The sequence below is a fragment of the Scomber japonicus genome, chromosome 22 (genome assembly GCF_027409825.1).
Source record: "Scomber japonicus isolate fScoJap1 chromosome 22, fScoJap1.pri, whole genome shotgun sequence".
NCBI lineage: Eukaryota > Metazoa > Chordata > Actinopteri > Scombriformes > Scombridae > Scomber > Scomber japonicus.
In genome coordinates, this window is record NC_070599.1 from 10296947 (window position 1) to 10318633 (window position 21687).

The 21687-nt window shown below is 39.5% G+C and overlaps 2 protein-coding genes and 7 non-coding genes across 9 annotated transcripts in view; 1 reads left to right on the plus strand and 8 right to left on the minus strand.

The window, feature by feature from the left end:
* ppp1r14bb (protein phosphatase 1, regulatory (inhibitor) subunit 14Bb) overlaps positions 1-21687 on the plus strand; it is a 244621-nt gene that overhangs the window by 57039 nt on the left and 165895 nt on the right. The gene's annotated exons all lie outside the window — the stretch shown is intronic.
* Positions 6157-15309, minus strand: snx15 (sorting nexin 15). Its single transcript, XM_053342922.1, has 7 exons — positions 15128-15309; positions 13801-13957; positions 13295-13410; positions 12762-13062; positions 12487-12660; positions 9367-9561; positions 6157-6772 (listed from the first exon to the last, which is right to left on the minus strand). The coding sequence occupies exons 1-7, from the start codon at positions 15224-15226 to the stop codon at positions 6633-6635; spliced, it is 1182 nt and encodes a 393-aa protein (XP_053198897.1). The 5' UTR covers positions 15227-15309; the 3' UTR covers positions 6157-6632.
* Positions 7326-7407, minus strand: trnal-aag (transfer RNA leucine (anticodon AAG)). Its single transcript has one exon. It is a non-coding gene; the product is annotated as a tRNA-Leu (tRNA).
* trnal-uag (transfer RNA leucine (anticodon UAG)) lies at positions 8253-8334 on the minus strand. Its single transcript has one exon. It is a non-coding gene; the product is annotated as a tRNA-Leu (tRNA).
* On the minus strand, positions 8727-8808 carry trnal-aag (transfer RNA leucine (anticodon AAG)). The gene has a single exon. It is a non-coding gene; the product is annotated as a tRNA-Leu (tRNA).
* On the minus strand, positions 9780-9861 carry trnal-aag (transfer RNA leucine (anticodon AAG)). Its single transcript has one exon. It is a non-coding gene; the product is annotated as a tRNA-Leu (tRNA).
* On the minus strand, positions 10037-10118 carry trnal-aag (transfer RNA leucine (anticodon AAG)). Its single transcript has one exon. It is a non-coding gene; the product is annotated as a tRNA-Leu (tRNA).
* On the minus strand, positions 11712-11793 carry trnal-aag (transfer RNA leucine (anticodon AAG)). The gene has a single exon. It is a non-coding gene; the product is annotated as a tRNA-Leu (tRNA).
* trnal-aag (transfer RNA leucine (anticodon AAG)) lies at positions 11969-12050 on the minus strand. The gene has a single exon. It is a non-coding gene; the product is annotated as a tRNA-Leu (tRNA).

The following is a 21687-nucleotide window of genomic DNA, read 5'->3' on the forward strand; positions in this document are numbered from 1 at the left end:
TATAATAAAGTAAGCTATAATATTTTGAGGCAAATAAAATAAAAATGCTCATCATAAAAGAGTTTCATCATTGTTTTTTAAGAACTGTCTATAATGACTTGTTTTTTAACCTCGTTGCTTCATTCACACAGGAACATCCTGTTTCCAGGAAAACATTAGAGTAAATGCTTGACCTTGAGCAGCACTTTGTTACCTGTTGCTGGGGATGTGGAGATGTTGCTCAACTAAACCCGCCTCCAAAATGTTCACAGGGTTTTAATATGTGACCAGGCCCAGTTTTCATCCCTAATTTGATTCTATTTCTTCCTCCTTTTATCTCTTTTTGCAGAGCATTTTTCCCCATTTCCATCCAATGCAACACTAACCTTCCCCTTCCCAATTCACTCCCTCATCTCATCTTCTTCTGATTAAAAATGGTTAGGCACTGACTGAAAGGTCGCAGTTGTTATGGAAACGAGGCTGGTAACAAAAGCTGGACACACGGGTACGGTGGGGGGAAAAAAAAAGGGGGGAGAGATGGACTGAAAAAGAGAGAGATGTGTCTGAATAAACATAAACATGCAGAGAGGAGGAGAGGGCAGGAAAGAGAGACAGTGAGAGAGGTCTGAACAAATAAAAACACGCAGAGGGAGGAGGACGAGAGACGAGGAGGTCATGAAATGATGGCTCCATCTGCAATAATAAATAACAAAAGATAATACCAGGTTTTTGTCATTTTGCCTAGGAAGGCGGACGAGCCACAAAGGTGTGTATCTGAGTGTGCATGCGTGTACTGGGCACTGTGGCAGAGTGGGAGAATGCAATTGATAGATGGATCTGCGGCACAAGCTGGAGAATACTAAAAAGCACAAATTGTTCACAGAAAGCCCACCAAAAAGCCTAAAATTGTGTGTGAGTGTGTTAGTGAGAGAACGTCATCTCTCCGAGGGCTCATATTATGTTAACCACTCAAACACCCTCTCTCTCACTAATACACACATAGGCTACACACACTCCAGTACAAGCATGAAGGTGCCAGCCATATAAATAGGACATCCCAGAGCGAGAGATATAAAGAGAAAGGGACTGACAGAATGAGAGAGAGAGAGAGAGAGAGAGGGAGAGAGAGAGAGAGAGAGAGAGAGAGAGAGAGAGAGAGAGAGAGAATTGGGAAAAAAGAGCTTATGATTTCAAAGAGTAGACAGAAAGGGGGGAGGAAAAAGGATGGGGGAGAGAGCAGAGTGAGAAACTGAGAGGGCAAGAACAGGAGGGGGGTGAGGACTGATAGATATGAAAGGATCAATAGATGGCATAAAGTGTATGTTCATTGATTTACTTACAGGGAGAGGGTGATGGGGAGAGAAAGAGGGATTGAGTGGGAGGGGGAGGGGGGAGGGGGAGGGGGCGGATATAGCAAAAGCAGAGAGGAGTTGAAAGAGAGGAGAGGAGAAAGAGAGAATAAAAAGTGAAGAGGGGCACAGGGGAGGCGAAAAAAAGAGAGAGGAATGGGGAGGCCAAAGAGGGGAAAGACAGACAGAGAGAGAGAGAGGTGGGGAATGGGGGGGGGGAAGAAGAGAATGAGGAGAAACGGGTGGAGAAGACAGAAAGGAAAAAAAAGACAATCACAATACAGCAAAACCACAGACAGCAGTGATGAAAATGAAATGTCAGCTATACATTTATGAAGTGATAGTGTGAGATACAAAATAACCTAGTTAAAGCTGCATTAATCAATATTTGTATGTCTATATGATATGAAAGGGGTCACTCATATGGATGAAGCACCACAGAATTATCACCCAACTCTGTAGCTTTAGCATCTTTTAGCTCATTGTTTTGGTTTTCAACTGTTTTCAATGAAAAGCCATCAGCAACTGAAGTTAGCAGCCAGCTGGTGAACATAGTGGAATGTTAATCTGCTGAGAAGCCCAGTATTTCTCTTAGGGGGCGGTGGAGACAAAAATAGAGCTAAAAGTGGGTGAATACTAGGACTTAAATTCATCAGGTGGCCAGAAACATGACTCCAAATGGATGTTACTTTGTGTTAACAGGCTTGCTGATATGTTTGCTGTAAAAACTTTGCGAGGTGATAATGTGTCAGTGTTGTGTTTATAGCCTGTTAACCTGCCTGCAAACAATGAATGGATGCAGCTTTCAACAAACTGAACTAGATATCATAGTAAGACTTCACATTTTTCTTTGCTCTGGATTACTAGTGTGCATTAAAGCTTTCATTTCAATCAATATATACAGTATATGGTGAAATCCTTACTTGGTCTAACTTTCAAGGATACATCCTGATATATATATATTATTATTTAATCAACTTTCTGAATAAAGTTACTTTTAAATTATATTAAAGCTACATAACTCTATATTTACTCTCTATATATAGATATATGTAACTTGATATCATATACTGTAATATATACAATGTGATTGAGATTGTATTTCAATACATATTAGGCCTTTTTCATATAAGACATTTAAACAGCAGGTCACAGTGGGAAAAGCACAGGTGTAAATAATTTATTTAATGATGGCTGAATTCCATATAACTGTCTCAGTTTTAGTGCTCTGGTTTTGTGCATGCTGGCTCAGTATCACACTGTAATGTCTTACTGGGAGCGTTAACAACAGAACAGATTAATGTTATTAGTAACACCTGTGCGGTTCCTGCTATGACAAGTCAAAATGTCTGCAGTGAAAAAGGCCTGTAATGTAATAATAATAATGACGCGAGGAGATCACATGATTTGTTTTCTCTGTTTCACACCAGTGATCTGTTCTCCTGACTGACAGGCAAATGTGATGAAATACATGTGAAACCTGTTATACACTATTCAACTCAACCCAACCGTTTCACGTTGGTCCTTGTATTGTTATTCAAGGGATTCCTGCTTTGTAAACTGTATAATTTGTATTAATTTATGTTAAAATACCACTAACAATACTATTCACCTGATACAAAGGCCCTACATGAGTTAACATGAGACAAATACTGAGAGCCAGATAACATATGTTAAGACACAGAAACAGAAAGAGAGTGACAGTTTGGAGCTAAGCATGAGAGTGAGACGGACAGAAAGAGAACGAGAGTGTTTATGTGTGTGAGAGAGAGAGAGAGAGAGCGATGGGAGTGCGAGAGAGAGGCAGAAGTGTACTCAAATAGCTTAGGGCAAGGTGACAGAGAGAAACCAACGGACAGAGAGGGATAACGAGCTCATAGAGGGGGGATAGGGCGTGTGTGTGTGTGTGTGTGTGTGTGTGTGTGTGTGTGTGTGTGTGTGTGTGTGTGTGTGTGTGTGTGTATGCTGTTGTGTGCATGTGTTAGAGAGAATAAGAGGAAAAAGGGAAGAGATAGAGGGCGGAAGGGGAGAGGGATAGAGGAAGTTGAGAGAACAAAAACAAAAACAGTGAGCGAGTGTGTGCACGCGTGTGTGTGTGTATGTATGTGTATGTGTGTGGACAGCTGAAGGTGTCAGAGTGTGCTATTTGGCTTAATGATGACCCACTGGGCATGTAGGTCATAACGGTTTGTGTCTCAAAGTCATGACTGCCTGTATGCATCCATTAGTGTGAGTTAGTGTGAGTGTGTGTAAATAGAAACTCAATAGACACACATATGTAAAGTGGGTCTCTTAGCGCGAGTATAAGAGTGCGTTTGGTCAGAGGTTGTAGAAGCAGCTTTTCTAGCCGGTAGGACTCAAACATACTTATACATACACACACACACACACATACACACACACACACACACACACACACACACACACACACACACACACACACACACACAATCACACATACACACACACATACACACACACACACACACATACACACACAATCACACACACGCACACACACACACACACACACACACACACACACACACACACACACACACACAATCACACATACACACACACATACACACACACACACACACACATACACACACACACACACACACACACACACACACACACACACACACAATCACACACACGCACACAATCACACACACATGCATGCTGTGAATTTGGTTTTGGCGCACACACTCACACACAAACAGCTGCCCTTCCTGTCATGCATGCAGACGTAATGCACCATGTATGGCACTAAATTATGCACAAATACACACATGTATCTCTCTTTTGATCCCACACATACACACACACACACACACACACACATTTGTGCTCTCATACACACACACACATACACACACACAGGGGGAAGCTATTATGCTCTCAGGCTGGAGTGTTTTGATGGTATAATTGCAGTGACCAGTGAGGAGAAAGAGACAGAGGGAGGGATGGAAAGAGGGATGGGGATGGAGGGAGAGAAAAAGAGGAGAGTGCTGACACTCTCAGCATGCTAATGTTGTGAGGCTCTACCCCCCCCCCCCCCTCTGATTTCATCCCTCCCTCCCTCTATCCATCTCTTTGTCTCTCCATCTTCCTCTCTATCTCATCCTCTGCATTTCACAGGTGCAGCACTACAGAGATGGACAGAGAGGTAAGAGAGGTGGAGAGAAGAGAGGAAAAGAGGGATATATAACAGGATGGAGCAATATTATCTCTCGCTTTCTCCGTCATCCCTCCATCCTCTTCAAGCTCCCCACAATGCTCAAAACAAAGCTCGCAAAAAAAGAGGAATGGGGGGGATGAAAATAGAGGAAGAGGGAGGGTCATTTTTTTTCCATCCCTTTAACAATGGAGGGATGATCTCTGCTTATCCTCTAATCACATCCCTCCTTTTTTCCTCTCCTTCCCTGTTATCTATCGCTCCCCTCTTTTTCTCATCTGGTGAGAGAAAGGCTAGCCTTTTCCTCTCGCCGGCCTACTGTTTCTTTTGTCATCCCTCCATCTGTCTGTCCCTCCAGTTCTCCCTCCATCTCTCGCTCCTCTCCAAAGAGGGGATTCTGCTGTATGGCGCTGATCTAGTTCCTTTTTTCCCTCTCTTTCACAGTCCTCTTTCTCTATCAATCAGTCACTCTTCTCAAACTTACCTGGAAAGAGAGGTTGGTCTGATATTATTCGTAACATACACAAACTGCAGCTCCGGCTAAAGGAAGAATTCTGTTCTCCATCTTCTGTAAATAGTTAATCAAATGCACATAATAGATGATTTATTAGTGTTTTTAGCAGGATATTAAATTAGATATCAGCTACAAATTTATAATAAAATAAGAATACAATATTTTACCCATCCTGCAACTGTTTTTATATCATATAATTGGGGTATTAAAAGGTACTTACAATACAAATTAACCTTTATAGTGTCAAGTGTGGAAACAGTAAAAGTGTGTAGTGATAGGAAATTGAAGAGAAAGCACAATCAAAAAGTGGCATAGATACAGCCAGGTGGACAGTAAATATATGTAATGCCACAGAAAAAGAGGTATTATAATTATATTAGTTACACACATTACACTTTAACTGTCCATTTTGTAACACTGTAAGACTTTGTTTTGTTTCTTGCAACATTGGGTGCATTTAACAGGATTAGTGATCACTACATTTAATGGCAGAAGAGGGTTCTGGTTTCCTCAGTAGTGCAATGGTAGGAAGTGAAGTGCTACTCTAAATTGCTGCTTTGTGGTCAAAATCTGACAAAAGCTGAGAATTTAAATGATTTATTGGTGGTCAAAAGAGGATGAGGAGTCCCTGCACTACAAGAGCCATAACTGATATTATCTAATGGCAAATAGCACCTCTTAGAGGTACTGCCTTGGTACTGCAAGCAGGAAAATCTGCAAAACCTACAAAAACTACCAACAGCTAGTTCAGCATCTACCTTAGCATGATTTGACAGACTACACTGAACTGTTTAAATACTACTGACTACATTACCTACATACATTCTCATAATTTTCAGAATACATGTATTTTTAAATCAGTTATTTTTACTGCTGAGAAGGAATGCCAAACACCTCAAATTGGAAGTTTGGAAGTGTTGAGTAAATCTGACTTTGATTAAAAAGTTTAGACCTCCAAAAATATCCTACCCTGGTGACAGTTATTTTGACAATTCAATTAAGTGACCCAATGTTTGCAGTTACAAGTTAATGACAGTTGCAGTTACAGAGTCTCCCAAACACTGCTGGATGCAGCAAATGAACCACTCTCTCTAACTTTGACCAAGAAAAACAATATCTTATTGACATAAATTAAAATCATGTTTATTAACAAAACATTGTGCAAAATGCATTACTTAATGTACATACACATTACTGAATTCAACAAGAAAAGATAGCAAAGAAATTAGACAAAAGAAAAAAGTGAGAAACAGAGAGAGAGAGATTAAGGTGACAGTTTCCAGATTTTTAAATTATTATCAATCAAATACTCTTGACTAATCAAAGGCAGCTACAACAACAGTGTGCAGTATAGTGTGTACCTCAGGAGTGTGTGTGTGTCCGCCATGTAGTATTTATGAGAAAGTATTTATGATGGTTGCGGTCCAAATGAGCACGTAATCTCACTGTGCGTGTGTGTGTGTGTGTGTATGTGTGTGTGTGTGTGTGTGTGTGTGTGTGTGTCTGCATATGTGTGAGACATGTACGTGTCTATGTGTATGTCAGAACCCTGAGCTTGTCTGTCTTCATGTGTGTGAACAGTGTATATAAATATGCATGTGTGTAATTATGGGTCCTGTGCATGCGTGTGCGTAGGTGTGTGAGTGTGTGTGGGCGAGGCGTGCCTGTCGACCAACATCTCAGTGTGTTTTAGGTACTGGGCTGTCCTTCTCATCACAGACTCCCTGCGTGCTGGATCTGGGTCACCTGGACAGAAACATACACAGATAAAGAAAAAGACAAATGTGATTAGTCTCATTATCACGCACATGCCGTGGTGCTGCAGTTATCTGAAAAGCGAAAGAGGACAGATGACACAGAAAAAGAGAAGGAAAGGCAGAAAAAAGCAAGGGTGTGTTTTTCAATTACTTCGTTAAGGAGATTCCCCTTATCTACCATTAAACGTTTCGCTCATTGAGACTGTGGACAATCTCAAAGGTTTCATGGTTAAAACTAGTTGAAAATAAGTTTAGAGTTGATTGAAGAATCAATCCAAAGTCCTTGGGGCGGCTCTTCATATTAAGGCACTGACATGCAGTTCTCTACACAGAAGAATGATAGGAGAGCATCATTTTTGGTAAGATGTAAAAGGTGCAGGTTTTCTAGGAGCCACTCAAACAACTACTATACATTTAGAAATACCCAGAGTTCAATTTGTGGAGATATCCGGTCATCTGGTATTGCAAGACTATCATATCTCCTCTTTCTGTCATCTCATGTCCTACCCTTCAGAAAGCACACTTGATCTTAAAAGGCTTCTTGGCAGCGGTGGGATTCGAACCCACGCCCCCGAAGAGACTGGAGCCTTAATCCAGCGCCTTAGACCGCTCGGCCACGCTACCACACAACAGCAAAGACCACTATTGCACAAGTAGAGGGGGAGGGTAGGTCAATATCAACACTGCCAAGAATAGATCTGAACAGGGGGGAAAAAAGGAAAAGAGGACACTGAGGACAAAAGTAACTACAGATAAACCATTCCAGTCACATATGATCACTGCAGCAGATACACTTAGTTGTTTGTCTGTGAAGTTAAGTGTATGACAAGTGTATGACTGACTTGGTTGTTTAATTTAGTTATTTCTTGCTTGATCAATCCATGCATCTCACATACTAATTATTATGACAAATTGATACATACACATGACCATAAATAGTTTGCTTGAAGTAGATCTCATGCCAATATGCTTGGTTCTCAAAGAAGTAATCAATCACTTATTACCTATTATAACCTACTTTTACTTCACTTCACTTCATTTACAACTAATTTCTAATAATATTACATATATATATATGTATTTACTCAATAATTCCATAAGCATGACTCATTTCATTAGTAATCCTTAACATTATTTCTGACATTACTTTTCTGTTATCCTGCCATCACTTCAAGGCCCATCTTCACCTTTATTGTTAAAACTGTTAAAAAATAAAGCAAAAAATATTTTCAACTGGGAAAAGTAATTTATCCACTTTTTATCTGATCTATAATATAACATGGCTCTCACCCATGATAATAAACAGGGATGCTTGGGCTGGGATTTAGCTTTTCATTATTCAACTTCAATGTGTGTATGAAAGGGCTACCTTGAGTGATTAGTGCATCACCTTCTAATAATTCTAGCTTTATCTTTATATGATCGTATATACAGTGCTTGCTTTTATGTTTCTCAAAGAAAATCCTCACTGGCAGCGGTGGGATTTGAACCCACGCCTCCACAGAGACTGGAGCCTAAATCCAGCGCCTTAGACCGCTCGGCCACGCTACCTTATAGACAATTACTTTATTAGTCTTGTCTATCAGCTAGGAAGAGCCTGGGAGGAAGTTTTGATCAAGGGTAACAATGCTGCATTATTCAAGCTCAACCGTCCATTTCTCTTTTTAAACATATTCACATGCTGATAATACTGTAACTGTACTGTGTTTTTTCCTGATATGTCTACCTTTCAATGCAGCTTGTATACCATGTTGTACCCATTTCTAGAAATAAAAAAAACTTTTTATCAGCTGCTGATGATGCGTGTATCAGACATGAGAGTATATTTAACTTCAGCTTTGATTTTACAGGATGAGTCCAAACAAGGGATAGAGACTTTCTGGCTGATGTATCAAAGCCCCCAGTGTAATCCTTTGAATGCCACTGAGACAGAAAGAGATTGTTGGCAGCGGTGGGATTCGAACCCACGCCCCCGAAGAGACTGGAGCCTTAATCCAGCGCCTTAGACCGCTCGGCCACGCTACCCATGAAAGCTTCTCCATGAGAGGACACTACGGCAGTTTGATCAAATAAGTTATCCATTAATGACTCCCAGCAGATTTACGGGGCACACAGTTCACCCTTTCTAAATCAGGACAGTCAATACTAAAAAAAAGGGTTGTGTTGATCTTACGATGAGGTCACCTGCTGACATGCCACATTTGTTCTGCTGTGTGGCATCCATATATGTGTGTGTATCTGCTTTGTGCAATGCATACATCAGCGTGGTAGCGTGTGAGCAGCAAATCAGAACATGTAGTGCAGACTAAATATGACCTATAACGTATTCAGGCTGTTAACTCAAATGCACATCATAACTTGTGCTGACAGTTGTGGCTCACAGTCACGCAATCTGCAGTTGTTACTGTTAAATTTGCTAGAACTAGAAGAACCGACTGCATGGTCTGTCACTATAGCAACAAAGCAGGCTCATGCTTCATGCAGAAATGGATGAATGGAGATAAAATGCCAAGTTGAAAAATGAGCAGATGTATTGGACTCAAATAACCTGGAAATAAAGACAACCAGGTCTGTCTTTCTCACCCTGTACTCCAGTGATCAGTATATCCACCGCTGTCCTGTATCCACGTATGGCAGAGCTAAATTCTCCCTCCTTCTCCTTCTCCATGGCGGCTGTTAGCTCAGTAGCAGCTTGGTTCAAATACCCCGCGTCTCCTTCTAAATTGGCTGACGGCAGTGAGAACAATTCTGAGTGGTCGCAGGAGGAATCGGATCTGTCTGAAATAGAAAAGAAGGAGTAAAGTTCGCTCTGTAAGATCTTTCTGAGAGATTATTAGTCAGTCAACACATTTTTGATTGGTCTCAGTGACGGATTTCATCAGTATCTTCATTTTTACAGTATCAGCATTCAAATATTTCTACTTGAATCTATTCCACATGACCTATTTTTTATATTACCATAAGTTAAAGTACATATGAGGTTGAAAAACACTCCTTGGCAGCGGTGGGATTTGAACCCACGCCTCCGAAGAGACTGGAGCCTTAATCCAGCGCCTTAGACCGCTCGGCCACGCTACCTAGACATAGTCTTATTTTCATCTCCTATTTTTCCTTAAATGCAAAATTCCCCAATTGAGATGAGGATTTAAAGGCTAATGAGGAATTTCAAATAACAATATGCTTTTTAGTGCACAGTTCATTCAACAACATGTCTGTTTCTACAGTCTAAATACTCAGAACTGAAAAGGTTCCTTGGCAGCGGTGGGATTCGAACCCACGCCCCCGAAGAGACTGGAGCCTTAATCCAGCGCCTTAGACCGCTCGGCCACGCTACCTATACACAGTATCAATTTCATCTTGTATTTTTCCTTAAATACAAAATTCCTCAATTGAAATGATGGTTCAAAAGTCAAAGAGAAAGTCCAGGGGCCCGTTTCAGAAAGCAGGTTTAGTGAGAACTCTGAGTTAGTTAACCCTGAGATGAGGGAAACTCTGGTTTTTCGGTTTCACAAAGCCAGTTCAGCTTAACTCTGAGTCAGTTACTCTGGCAACATACTCCGTGAACCTAACCTGCTCGCTAGCAGGTTTTCTTCAACTAACCCTGAGTTTCTCCTCCTTTTTAGTTGAAGCCCGCAGACTGAAGGAGCTGTCAGACATGGCGTGTCCTTTTCTTAAAGAGTCAGTTAATATTGAAGCACAAATACGAAGCATGAATCTCCGTCAGAGGGTGATCAGACCCTGCTAGAATGTTTTATCATTCTCTGATGATGTTCTGTTTGAGTGTTTCCGTTTTTTTGTACAATCGATAATTTATCTGAACAATATTCTCAGCCCTCGCATCGTCTGTACGACACCACATGGACATGCTCTCAGTTCAGAATAAGTTCTCTGTTCAAGTTCATGTTTCCAAGGCAACCGTCTGTCGGGCTGTCACAAATGCAATATTTGAAGGTGATTGATAGCCAAGTGGTTACTGCGCATGCGTCACAGTGGCAATGTCGCTGGTTTGCTACCAGTGAGGAACTTTTTTTTTTCTCTCTCTCTCTCTCTATACCAGCTACTGTTAAATTACGGTGAAAGTGCCAAGTGCCCAAACATAAAACTAAATTTGACTATTTCACTGAAACGTTTACTTTTTTAGTGTTGTATGTATAAAGGCATAGGTGTTGCTTTCAAATAGACAATATTAAATACTGGCAGTGTTGGGATGGCTGAAAAATTGACTTTCTTCTTTGCTTAGAAGATTTCATCAACTACTGAAATATATATAACATGTTGAATGTAGCATTTAAATGCTGTTTAATGAGGTAGGGCAGGTTAAACAACACCACAATTGTTTGTAATCAATACCTTACTTGTTTGAGCTATATTTTTATTTTTCATATTCAGTTGCTGCCAAGTAGGCCTATGTTTTGTACCTGTTGGGGTCTGCATGAATGTTAAATGTGCCACGCACACACACACAGAATATAAATGTTGAATAAGTCAACCACTCGAGACAAAATGTTTCTCTTTTTTTCATTAATACTTTTCTTAAATATACTCATCATCTGCATGTATTCATTAATATTTCTAAATCCTTTGGGGAGAAGTGGGAGGACTGAGCCCTTTGTTTCTCCTGTTGTCATGGTGAATCATGTTATCTGTGCTCCATTTATGAGGGCTTGGTATCTCCTCATGCAGAAGCTTCACTCAGAGTTACTTTGACTCAGAGTTGATTGAACTAACTGTTAACACTTGTTCTGAAACCGAAAACTCTGAGTTTGACAGCTCAGAGTTGGTCAACCTAGAGTAAAGGTTTTAACTCAGAGTTAGTTAAACCCGCTTCCTGAAACAGGCCCCAGATGACAATATGCTTTATAGTGCACAGTTCACTCAACAACATATCTGTTTTTACAATCTAAATACTCAGAACTGAAAAGGTTCCTTGGCAGCGGTGGGATTTGAACCCACGCCTCCGAAGAGACTGGAGCCTTAATCCAGCGCCTTAGACCGCTCGGCCACGCTACCTATACACAGTCTTATTTTCATCTTGTATTTTTCCTTAAATACAAAATTCCTCAATTGAAATGATGGTTTAAAGGTCAATGAGAAAGTCCAGATGACAAGATGCTTTTTAGTGCACAGTTCACTCAACAACATGTCTGTTTCTACAATCTAAATACTCAGAACTGAAAAGTTTCCTTGGCAGCGGTGGGATTCGAACCCACGCCCCCGAAGAGACTGGAGCCTTAATCCAGCGCCTTAGACCGCTCGGCCACGCTACCCATAAACACCATCATGTGAGATGACACTACAGCACATTGATCAAATACATTATCCATTAACTACACACAGCAGATTTACAGCGCAGCATCCACGCTACCTCTGAACACACACCAAGCCCAAACTAAATATGATATTCATCACCACTCTGCTGGGTTGCAGGACTGTATACGTCATAACTACATGATCATCTGTCAGTGGTGTTATATTCCACAAACTGGGATCTTGTTGCATGAATGTCAGCTGAACATTACCCCATGAAGCCACTTACTGTACAGTACATATGCCTATTTTCATAAACTGGAGCTGGATCAATGCAAGAGAAGGAATGAGGAAGCTTTAGCATTATCAATTTAATATTAAAAAGCATTGCTAATCTTATTTGATACTTAGAGCAGTGGTATTATTTTACATGTGCACGTTCACATTTATTTTCACCTTGTTTGTAGCAGGGATCAAAGACAGCCAGGTCATTGTCAGACAGCGGAGGTGGAACTTCCTCTTTTGGGAAGGGCACATGCTCTTCTGCCACAGAGTCGAAGAGGGAATCAAACTCTTCCTGAGACTCCTGTGATTGGTGGGTTCTGGCTGGAGATGGGTCAGGAGATGGGACTAGAGGGGGAGACATGGACCAAAAGGTAAAAACAAGGTTTAAAAAAAGAAACATACAAGTTTAGAATTCTTAAATCTGGTAGTTTTTTCACCCATTGCACCTCTGTCATCCAGCTCTGTATCACTAAGCTCATCTTCTTCTCCTTCTTCTTCTCCTCCTCCTTCTTCTCTTGGAGAGCCTCCCATTTCGCTGTAGGCTTCAACTGCCTCCTCCGGTTCTCCAACTTCTAACCCCAGGTTGGTGCCAAGATCTTGGGGTAAAGTAGGTGCCTCCCTCCCTGCTTCTTCCTCTGCAGGCTCACAGTCTGAAGCTCTCCGCTTGGGGAGGGGGATGAGAGGTGGGGGCAGAGGCCCACCAGAGGCTACGATGGAGGGATCCAGAGGCCTTGTGACCTCACCACCCTGAGAGATGGGAGGGAGAAAAAGAAGAGGTGGGGAGAGAGAAAATATAGGATGGAAGAAGGACAAGAGGGGTTATGTGGAAAGCCAGAAGAATGGACAGAGGCAAAGCAAAATGACTCAATCACTATGACTCCAACAACATTATGACTTTGCTTTTGTTCAGATTATCTGCAGCTATTACATGACTGTTTCACTTCCTGTAAAAGTGTGTGTGTGCGTGTGTGTGTCTTACTCTGAAGAAGTCCTTGAGCTGTGGGCTGTTGTACAGTGCAGGTATGGTAGTGGTGAATAGTAGCATAGCTTCTGTAGCATTCCTCCTCTCCTCAATCACAGCCTCATCAAACCTTCCTGAAACAGAACCAGATAATATAATGATGACAATTCCGATGATTATGCTAAGAAATTACATTGTATAGAAGAAATCAAAATGAATAGAAATGTTGGTAAGTTGTGTAATGCTTATTTAATAATTTGTTCAAATAAATGGTCATTTTTGAGACTGTATTTTGCAAAACGCTGCCAGTATGTATGAAATGGGAGGAGGGGGAAATGTTGCAACAATTATGATGACATCCTACACAGCAGTGCCTAAAATACACAAAAGGCTACAAACGACATTTTAACATATATATTTATAACTTTCCAGCTCCTGCAGTTCACAAAATAACACAAATAGTCAGTGAGTAAATGTAGCGACTGCTTATGTATAGAGTATATCACAATCCATGCTCATTATACCAAAAACTTGTGCACGGGGAAATGGAGGAAACTCCTCCTGTCGTCTGAACAGGTTCCTGTGTGTGTAGGCCAACTCTCCGTGGAGCTTCTTCAGCTCTGAGAACCTCCTCCACACGACCACCTCCTTCACATCTTCCGGATGACGCTTGGACACAAACTACAAATAAGAGAGGAGAGAGGAAGGAATGCCTTATTGGTTAGATGTTTAGTTTTAATTATCAGATCAGTGGTTTTCCCACATTCACTCATTTCAATGGAGATTGTGTTGGAATTGTGAGTAATAGTACTGGAAATCATTTAAAGGATGGATAAGGAAAGGCAGCTTAATGTTCAATTATTGACACTCCAGACAGTGGTTCAATTATTTGAAACAAGTCATGAGTCAGTTCAGTTTATTCTGTGTGAATGTGTTGGTGTAAAAATAGGTGACATCAGGGCTGGAGTCAGGTCTATAGAGCTATATAGAAATAATCTCCTCTGATTTTGTATGCATGCCTGTGTAGACCACGGGGGCATTAATGTGGTCATGGGGGGGTTGGGGGGGTATAGCAGCTCATGAACCAAATCACAAGTTCTCCCTGTTTCACTTGGGTGCTCACTGTGCACCAGGGCCTCTTTATAAAAGAGCCATTGTATATTTGTCTGTCTGTGTGTAGCTTCCTGCAGGGCCTTTGTGTTTTTGTGACAACTAAAGTGACTTCATTATGTTATGAATAAGTAACAATGCTAAAGCTTTGTTTCTCTTAATTCTCAGTTAAGAGGAATTTCTCAGTTCTCCAAGTCTCCGCCATCTACAACTTTTTATGACTGAATTCAAAAAGTATTTTGAGTCTACAACTTGTAAAGAATAAGAAACGTGCATACACAGTTAGCATGCTCGAGTTTTATTTGAAATCAGATTGAATTGCCTACCTTTTCTGTAAAGTTACATTTCTATTTATCTATTCATTATTATTACTTTGACCCTTTATCCTGTTACCACATTGACTGTATCAACTAACTGAAGGTGAAGTCAAGTCCTTTATGTTAACCTTATTTAATTATAATGCCTAACTGTTTCCTATTGCTGTATTACTGTCACATATATAGTAAATGGCGCTTTCTATAAGTGATGTAATAAGGGGAAATAGAGTATCAATGCTCCTTTAATTCTGATGCATGTAACTGAGCAATGAGTACAACACTGCAACACACAAACGTATTTAACAGAGAGAACACAACATGTAGTCGAGTTGTAAAAATAGGAGTTTATAGGAGAGGTAATAAGCATAATAAGAACATAAGTGAGTCTAAATGAAAGTGTAATGAAAGAAACAGTAAAACCGACCCTTGCTGTCACTTTGTACTCCGTGTGCCCCTTCTCGTGTGTGCGTGTGTCGGTGACGGTAAAGAACCGGTAATATTCTTCTTTGGCTTTCCGTGACATGTCCTTTTTGTCAGTAACAACAGAAAGAACAGCGTGTTTCAGCAGCGGGATGCCAAAACTGTAGTAGCTCTGCTCTGTTGTTGTGATTCTCCTCCTCCTCACTCACTTCCTGCTCGGTGACGTTTACCAATGCGTGATGACGTATGCGACAACGTCAAGTTCCGTACAATGTCACTTTTCATTCATATCAAATCTCAAAATGCTAAATAAATCCTATTCTTATTCTTATTCTAAGAGATCGTAGTAAAATATATATATATTTTTTTTTTTTGCTTTATTCTATTGTTTTTCGTGTGGTGGACTTAAAGTTGTATTCTATTCTATTCTATTCTATTTTTTATTCAATTTTAATTATTCAATATTGTTAAAATTCTATTTGAATTTTGCTCCAAAGACATGCGAATTCAGGCTCAGTATGAAGAGTTCAATTTAATTATTAATAATAATAACTGACATTGCAATAAATTCTTATTTACACACAAAGCAACAACCCACTAACCCATCCCCATTTATTTTATTTTCCCTTATACCTTTAAAAAACATGAAACGTTTTCATTTTTTTCTGTTCTGCACTTTTAAATTGTCCACCTACTCCATGTATGTAATGTAACATAATTTTCCCTCTGCTATTTACTATTTATCTCAGTAGTCCTTGCACTCTTCACTTCTATGCACTACTTATACTACCCAGTTTAACCTGTTAGTCCTTCCTTCTGTACACTTCTGTGATTGTTATGTTGTGTCAAATTCCTTGAATGTTTAAATATACTTGGCCAATAAACATGATTCTGATACCCTCCACACTCTCTCTCTTTCTACATTAAAGACAGAAGGTAGATGCATTGATGGAAACAGCGTAAAATACTGCATTGGATCAGTAAAGTGGTTAGTCAATTGCAGTTCACATACAGTTAAAGTTTTCACAGTTATTATCTCAAGTAACAGCTTGACCAAAGAATCACATGTTGATGATTAATCAGTCATTGTGGACTGCATTACAGGTGGGTATGACAGCATTGCATTCAGCTTAGGAATGTGAAAAATGAATATAAAATACTGCATTCAGTGAAGAAACAGTACTGATATACAGCAATGTCTTTGTAGTAGTGGTTTAAAAATGTAATGACCATAGGAATACTTAAGGGGGCGCTAAACGTTTGTAGATTCTTTTGATGAGTGAAGTGAGAAGGAGACTTGAAATAAAAAATGACTGACACATGCTTTTTAAAATAAATTTTGTAGATATAAGACCTTTTTTTTAATCTGTCAAGAAACTTCTAATTAAGTTTAGTCAACCAATATAAATGTGTATACATATTGCTTGCAGACAAACATGTCTGTGACTTCAGATCAGAGATCATATTGACATGAGAAAAGTATCCGGGCCTTACCCTGTTTCAGACAATAGAACAAAGAGAAAAACAACAAACATTACTGAAATACTAAGGAAGTTACAGTCTCCTTCACATCTATCCCAAGCACTATCCCAACTCTTTTCTATACATGAAATTTGAGGTTCATAGGACATTTCTGTATCTTTCTTTCTTTCTTTCCTTTTTTTCTATAGTAGCTCTATTCTGGTTTCAAAGTGAAATACCATGTGAGGCATAGAAAGTGTTGTGAGCTTATATCTAACAGGCTGTAGCTCAAAGGTCAATGTTAATCATCACTGTGCTGCTGTCCTCTTTGGTAATTACCTGTTAAATTGAAGGGAAACTGTTTAGCTGGCACAAATGAGGTTAATATTTATTCAAGATACCTTGTATGCCTGGTTTGAGCTCAGCCACAGACAGCAGTCTAACAGGTTGAAGGAGACTGTATTAACATACATTTTAACATATTATGCTGTGTCATTATTGAACAAACTAGACAAATACTAAACACTACTAAACATTTTATGTCCTCTAGTAAAAAGAAAGACACACAAAAGTCTTTTTCTCAAACCTTTGTCAGTTGTACACATTTAAGTCAGATGACGGGCCTTAGCAAAAATGAAACATGAAGAAAGAATTAGAAGTAATGTTGACTGAGTATGAGACTTTAGTTTTTAGTAACTCTCAATACTTATTACACAGTGCAGAGAACACATTTACTGGAGGATACAAATATAGATATACATACTTACATACATACATACATAATAGCATAGCAATAGCATAAACAATATACAGGAGAAATTGTATTATTATATACACAGACATGGAAGTAGAGAGGGGTTAATGAGCATATATTGGTGGATTGAAGGTAGGTAACGCACAGGACATAGTCTGCTTAAATATATGCATGAGAGTGAAAGGATGTTACAGCAAGTACAAAATAGCAGAGGATGGTTTCGATCCATCGACCTCTGGGTTATGGGCCCAGCACGCTTCCGCTGCGCCACTCTGCTGTGAGTGATTGAGGAGGTAGAGAGTACTGCATTTGTTATCTGAGCTGTTTGAAATTCCTCTCACAGAGAGGAGTGTGCTTACGTAACATGCTTCTATTATGTCCTGCTGAAAGAGGCGACAGTACAGGGGGAAAAGGAGAGGGACTGAGAGGGGGAACAAGGTCCAGAGAGAGTGAAAAAAATGCTGTAACAGCAGACAGTCCAAAGAACGACGAGAGGAGAGTGTGTGAATGAGAAAGAGAAGGACGTGGACTGAAAAAAGGGAGATATTACATAGAAAATGACATAGCAGTATAATATATCTAATATAATATATCTATATCTATCTTTGGATTATCAGAGCTACTGTTGTCCTCTATTCGGCTTCTTGATTCCTTTTCTATTCATGAAGTATTTCTGTGTTGAATGCACTGATGTGATGATTTAATTTATGTTTGCTTTGTCCATATGAGCTCTCTATTCATTAGAGAAGGAGGCCTCCATGTTAAACAATCTCGCCTCTGTCTGTGATAGAAAATGAGGCCACACATTCTCATTTAGAGACAAACAATGAAGACAGACAGAAAGGAAATAGAACAGACAGGACAGGAAGAAATATCTGACATTACAGACAGGAGGACAGATGGAAGAAGAGAGACATTAGTAATTCAAAAAGTCAGCACTAAATTTGCTGTACTTGCATAAAAACCAGTGGGTTAATGTCCACCTGTGATATCATTAGAACAGAACATAAAGCAATAATATTACACAATATGACTCAAAGTCCCAATGAAGTACCTCCAATATGATGAATGTGTGTGTATAAACTTTCACTCACAACTTTCCTCTGTAAATTATTCTTATAGTATCTTTGAAACAGATATCAATTCTTCTTTTTCCTGACATTTGTTCTCTGTATAAAAGAAATAATGACATTCAGTATATTGTACGTGTCCTGTGTGCTGGATTGAAAGTAGTTCAAAAGCTGAGCAACTCAACCAGAGAGCATGTGAACATGTTGACTTCTTTCCTGAAATGAATGCAGTGTTTCACAAAATGTTTCATTTTCACTATTTTTAGTTTGTCTCCAGGAAGTACCCTAAACTGCACTGGTTCAGTATGAGCTGCAGTGATCCTGAAACAATGAGATGAAAGCACCAGACTTCAGCCAGACTGGTCTAAACTGGTCCGAGTTTGCTCTGCTGTGTTTTTTTTCTCTCCAAAGGCTTGTGCTGTCTTGCAAAATAAACTCTCAGAGGGATCAGACGAGAATTTATAGTGAGGGTCTCTCTCTCTCTGTGTGTGTGTGTGTGTGTGTGTGTGTGTGTGTGTGTGTGTGTGTGTGTGTGTGTGTGTATTCATGTGTGTGCCCTTCCCAACCCTGCAGACTTAGTGTTATTAAACTATGCCTCTGAACTTATTACTTTGGTATTCTGTTGGATAAACTCGCATATGCTTAAAGAATTTGATAGAATAAACTGTAAATTACATTTTGCCTCTTACTTATTTGACCTAATACTTGCAAATAATCAAAAAGTGTTTCCTGTTGTTTGTCTGAAACTGTGACCCTGAAACTGAGTGTATTGTACAGTAAGTAATGTGTGCCTGCCCCACTCTTCTGCTGAGCTGAGAAAACAGACACAACTATGAAGCAATCTTGCCCTTCTTTCCTCTCCCCCTCTTATTTGTATGAGTGAGTGGCTAGCAGATGGATTTAATGATAATGCCCCCTCCTCTCCTGTCAAGGGAATTGACAAAGCACATTGGCTTCACCATGTTAGTCAGTCCTGTAGCCATAGATTTCACATGTCGTCCATGAACCTCCAGTCTATTGTTGTCAATATTGCCAATGTGCAAAACATCTGAATCAACGTATTGTGCATGATATCTTAAATGCTGCTTTTATCCTGTACTGTATGCTCTGCTTGTTGTGGTCATCAACATTCAGCATGACTCAGGCAACCTGTGGGAAAAGCGGTGCGGTGTTTGTCTATTAATATCCCCAGGCCATGTTACTCTCCACATTTTGTTCCATGTGCCGGAGCAGCCTCATCTCATAAACATGTTTATACATCCCTTCCCCCTTTCTTTTTTGTCTCTGCCCTTTCCCCTCTTTCTTTTGGTTCCACCTATTTTATTTGGTCACACCCCCTACTCTTGTTTCCTCATCTAGCCAGCCACTCATCTCCTCCTTTTTTTCCCCCTAAATCTCCAAATGCAAAGTTGCCTACATGCACACGTTTTTCTGTAATTTTATGAATGCAAAAAGGTAGAAAAGCTAGGAAGGTGGTTTGAAAAAGAAGGGATGATGAATAACCGAAAAACTTGCTCATGAAGAGTCCGTGCACCATCCCTGCACGATCAACAGCACAGTGTGTGTTTACACCAGATCTGTTACAACCTGTGTGCCAAACACACACACACGATCTGCTGCTGCAGTTAACAGAAACAGATGGGGTGTGTTTGAGTTTTTCTGAGAGGGAGAAGGGGACATGTCTCACGTGTGTTTGTATTTAGAGATGATACAGCACCTAAACTCTATTTTAAAACTAACAATATCTGATCCAATTCTATATAGGTAAAGTTACATCATGTTGCTGCACGTTTTAAATAATTAAGGTTGTTTAAGTAAGGTTAATAAATGTTTCCACTCACATACCGCAAAATAGATTCAAAGCAGTCCATGAGATCCAGAAACAGTTATAGACGAGCAAAATGTTATATTGAATGTGCATGTTCATATTGAACTGTCTGCACCATGTGAACGGAGATAGCAGGAAATTGAAACATTAAATAAACCTACATGCTGTCACTGGAATTACTATATTACTCATTAATCAAATAAAAGTTGATTGACATTGATAGTTTTTGGAAAAATTAAATAGATTTTGTTAAACTGGCAAAGAAATGACTAATACATTGCTCTGAAATGACTGAAAGTGTACTTTTCTAATTTGGTTCAGTGCTTAATAATAGAAGTGAAAAAGTAATTATATTAATCATATCATCCATTCATTTCATTGAAAGCTGAATTTGTTTTCTTTCATTAGTGGCTCTGTTAGCCAGTCATACCATTCCTGAAATAATCTTCTTATGGTTCCTGGCATTCGGTTGATTTCCAGGTTGCATTACTGCCCATTACAAAGGTAAAAGCATCAAAACATGGGCTACTCTTTCTCCTGCTGTTCATCATCATTTGAAACATTATCAACTGCTATACGTAACTTGTATAAAATATGGCCTAAATATGTCATAAAACTCTAGGTACACAATGTTAAGATTTTCTGGGTGCTTTCCTAGAAGTCTTCTGTAACTGTAACTCTGTGAAGTTCAACAGCAGCTGGGGAATGCATCAAGACACAAGCAAGGAACATTAGTGTAAATAGTTTTAGTACACTGACATTTTTTTTAGCATCAGTACTTTAAAATGAACACATTTAAACATCAACTTTAATTAATTTCATTTAATTAATTTAATTTAATTTCTAATAACATTTAAAAAACAAACAAAAAAACACCTAAACACATGGAAATTAACAGCAGCAGTTTGACATTTAGGATTAGTTATTTTCAGACTGTTATACAGAAAAGACTTGCAACTAAAAGAAATGATCATATCAGACTGAATGACTGTGGATTACTCTGTGAATGTATATCAGTTGTTGATTAAGGGCAAAATGATGCAAATAAGGTTTGTAGAGTGAATCAGAGAGAGACAGAGATGATGGTAGCTGAAATTAGATTAGCGATGAATAGAATGGGAAATGTCCATTAAACAGAAGATCAATACATCAATCAACTGGGCTGGGACTTGCAACTGATTTACATTCTTCTCAGGAAACCCTTACCAAACTGAATTTGTGACAATGATTTTTAACAGAAAATCTTAGCCTAACTGCCTTGTTGTGAGGATTTTTGTGCATCTTGACTTCCTGAATTAAAACTCATGCAAGCAACTGTGTTTCACCTCCATATAATCTCTTTTAACCCCTATTTATCAACCCCACAGCAGCCCCAGGCAAAGTAATATTATAGACCTGTATGTCTTGTTCTTCTGTAGAAACTGGGGCAAATGTTTCAGCTGTGTAAAAAC